This window comes from Sinocyclocheilus anshuiensis, unplaced genomic scaffold, assembly GCF_001515605.1.
Source record: "Sinocyclocheilus anshuiensis isolate Anshui unplaced genomic scaffold, SAMN03320099.WGS_v1.1 scaffold1779, whole genome shotgun sequence".
NCBI lineage: Eukaryota > Metazoa > Chordata > Actinopteri > Cypriniformes > Cyprinidae > Sinocyclocheilus > Sinocyclocheilus anshuiensis.
In genome coordinates this window covers 133,685-135,846 of record NW_015552677.1, presented here as the reverse complement: position 1 = coordinate 135,846, position 2,162 = coordinate 133,685, and the positions used below count along the sequence as shown (strand labels likewise).

At 35.4% G+C, this 2,162-nt stretch overlaps 1 protein-coding gene across 1 annotated transcript in view; it reads right to left on the bottom strand.

The window, feature by feature from the left end:
* LOC107667490 (uncharacterized) overlaps window positions 1-2,162 on the bottom strand; it is a 54,812-nt gene that overhangs the window by 36,383 nt on the left and 16,267 nt on the right. The window contains exon 16 of the mRNA XM_016459163.1: window positions 466-666. Coding sequence (XP_016314649.1) covers window positions 466-666 — 201 coding nt within the window. The remainder of the gene's footprint in view (window positions 1-465; window positions 667-2,162) is intronic.

The following is a 2,162-nucleotide window of genomic DNA, read 5'->3' as shown; positions in this document are numbered from 1 at the left end:
ATAGCAGTATTTTCTTTAGCAAAGTGGCAGATATTTATACCTCAGTATTGTAGTACATTATAAAACAGTATGCAATAACATTGAGTGTAAATTATTTTTATTACAATTATTAAATGGATAACGCTTTATTGGGACAATAAAGCCCTCCCTACACCTACCCGATAAACACTTTATTATTAATTGAAAATAAATGCCTTTCCGATCTGATATGTGATGGGACAAGGAAAAGAACAAGTTTGGCAAAAGGTGGATTCGAACTCTGGTCAATCGCATTAAAATTAATTGCCTCGGATATGTGCACTTAAGAGTGAATAAACACTCTCTTTCTTTTTTAGAGCTACTTTACAGCAGAATTGAATTCTGTCGATTTGTTGAAATATTATTTTCCTGTTTGTCACTGTACGGCTGGACTTCTATAAATAGCGCAGACAGTGGATAAAGATTAAATAAAAGACAACTACTCACCATGTGTACAAACTCCAGTATGTTCAGTACCGGTGTTACGGACTACAAGGCTCTTGCCCTGTCTGTCTCTGATTCTCCCATCAGCCCCACGTGGCCCTCCAATCGCTTGACTTATAGCAGTATCTTCAACAATAATGGACCGTTCACTTTCACCTTTCTCCATCTCTGATCTCGTTGTCTCTTCTTTTGTGCCATCAGCACCTGGAAACACACATACTGTCAAGTGAAGAGCCTGTTCTCCTTCTGTATTCTATGTGAAGATGCAATGCTGTATAAAAGGCATAATAAAATACAGCAGCTCAGGTAGACAGATATGGTATGTGTTTTCATTTTGTCAACTTAATTTGCAAATTAAGTGAAAATATTTAGTGTATCCTTATTTTTTTATTTAAATTATTTTATTCTGTTTTTCTCTGATCTCAGAAGAGCTGCATCCACGTGATAATTTGACAATGCGTGAATCCAGGTTTTGCTGTTGCTCTGTTATTCTGTATGCTGCTGTTTGCACATGTTAAAATAAACCCATTAAATATGTATATGTGTTTGTATTTTTTATGGGTCACAGACATTTGCCCATTCTGTTTTTATTTAATACTAATTTAATATTCTAATCTTACAAGTTAACAGTTGTCAGTTGGGAAATGTGCATCGCTAAGCTCATCACGTCAGATTTGTGTTTGATTCACCTGTTTTTTTATTTGCTTTAATTTGCATGCCGATCTTGAATGAACAACCAATGTTTCTACGTTCGTTGAACAAAACAAACTGTGATTGGTCGCTAACGGAGAGAGCTCAGACTTTATGGCGTAACTCAAAGGTTTGGCTATGTGAGACGACACTAGCAATTCCAGGTGTTTTTGTTGTTGTTAACAGTCACACATTTAATTAAATGGTCTGGAAGAATGTATCATAGTAAAGGTATCATTTAAGTACAGTAATGAATAGAGCTGTCACTAACAATTATTTTGGTAATAGAATAATCACTCGATTATTCTGATGATAAACCTAAGCAAACAATAGACTTTAAAACGACTTAAAATAATAGCAATAAGGCAATAATAATTGTTTCAGATAAAAAATATCAAAAGCAAGTAATCATATGGTTTTATTGAACAAAACAGTTAAAATACATAATGTAATAAAACAATATAATAATAACTTATGTACATTATGTATTATATCAAATGCCTGCAGAGGGCGCCAATGACCTGACTATTGTTTTTACACAACACTTTTACACAGCACGATCTAATTCTTGTTTAACTTCTCTTATTTAAAGGGGTCATATGATGCGATTTCAAGTTTTGCTTTCTCGTTGGAGTGTTACAAGCTGATTGTGCATAGATAAGATCCCTGAAGTTGCAAAAACTAAAGTCTCAAAACCAAAGAGATATTCTTTATCAAAGTTAAGACTCTGCCACACCCCCCTAAAACGGCTCGTTCTAACACGCCCCCACATATCTACCTCACTATGTGGAAATATTTGCGTAATGCCGCCCAAATGTTCACGCAAAGAAAGAAGGCGTGGTTTCAGTAACCGCAGTTAGTAGCACCCATGTCAGGGAGACGGTGTGTGTTTCTAAGCGAAAGCAAAAGCACTTTATTTGGCCATCCGAAAGTACATGCATTTAGGAATCTTTAAGATTACTTACAACAGAACAGCAATGCATTTTATGGACGACCGTTTCGTGAACCTA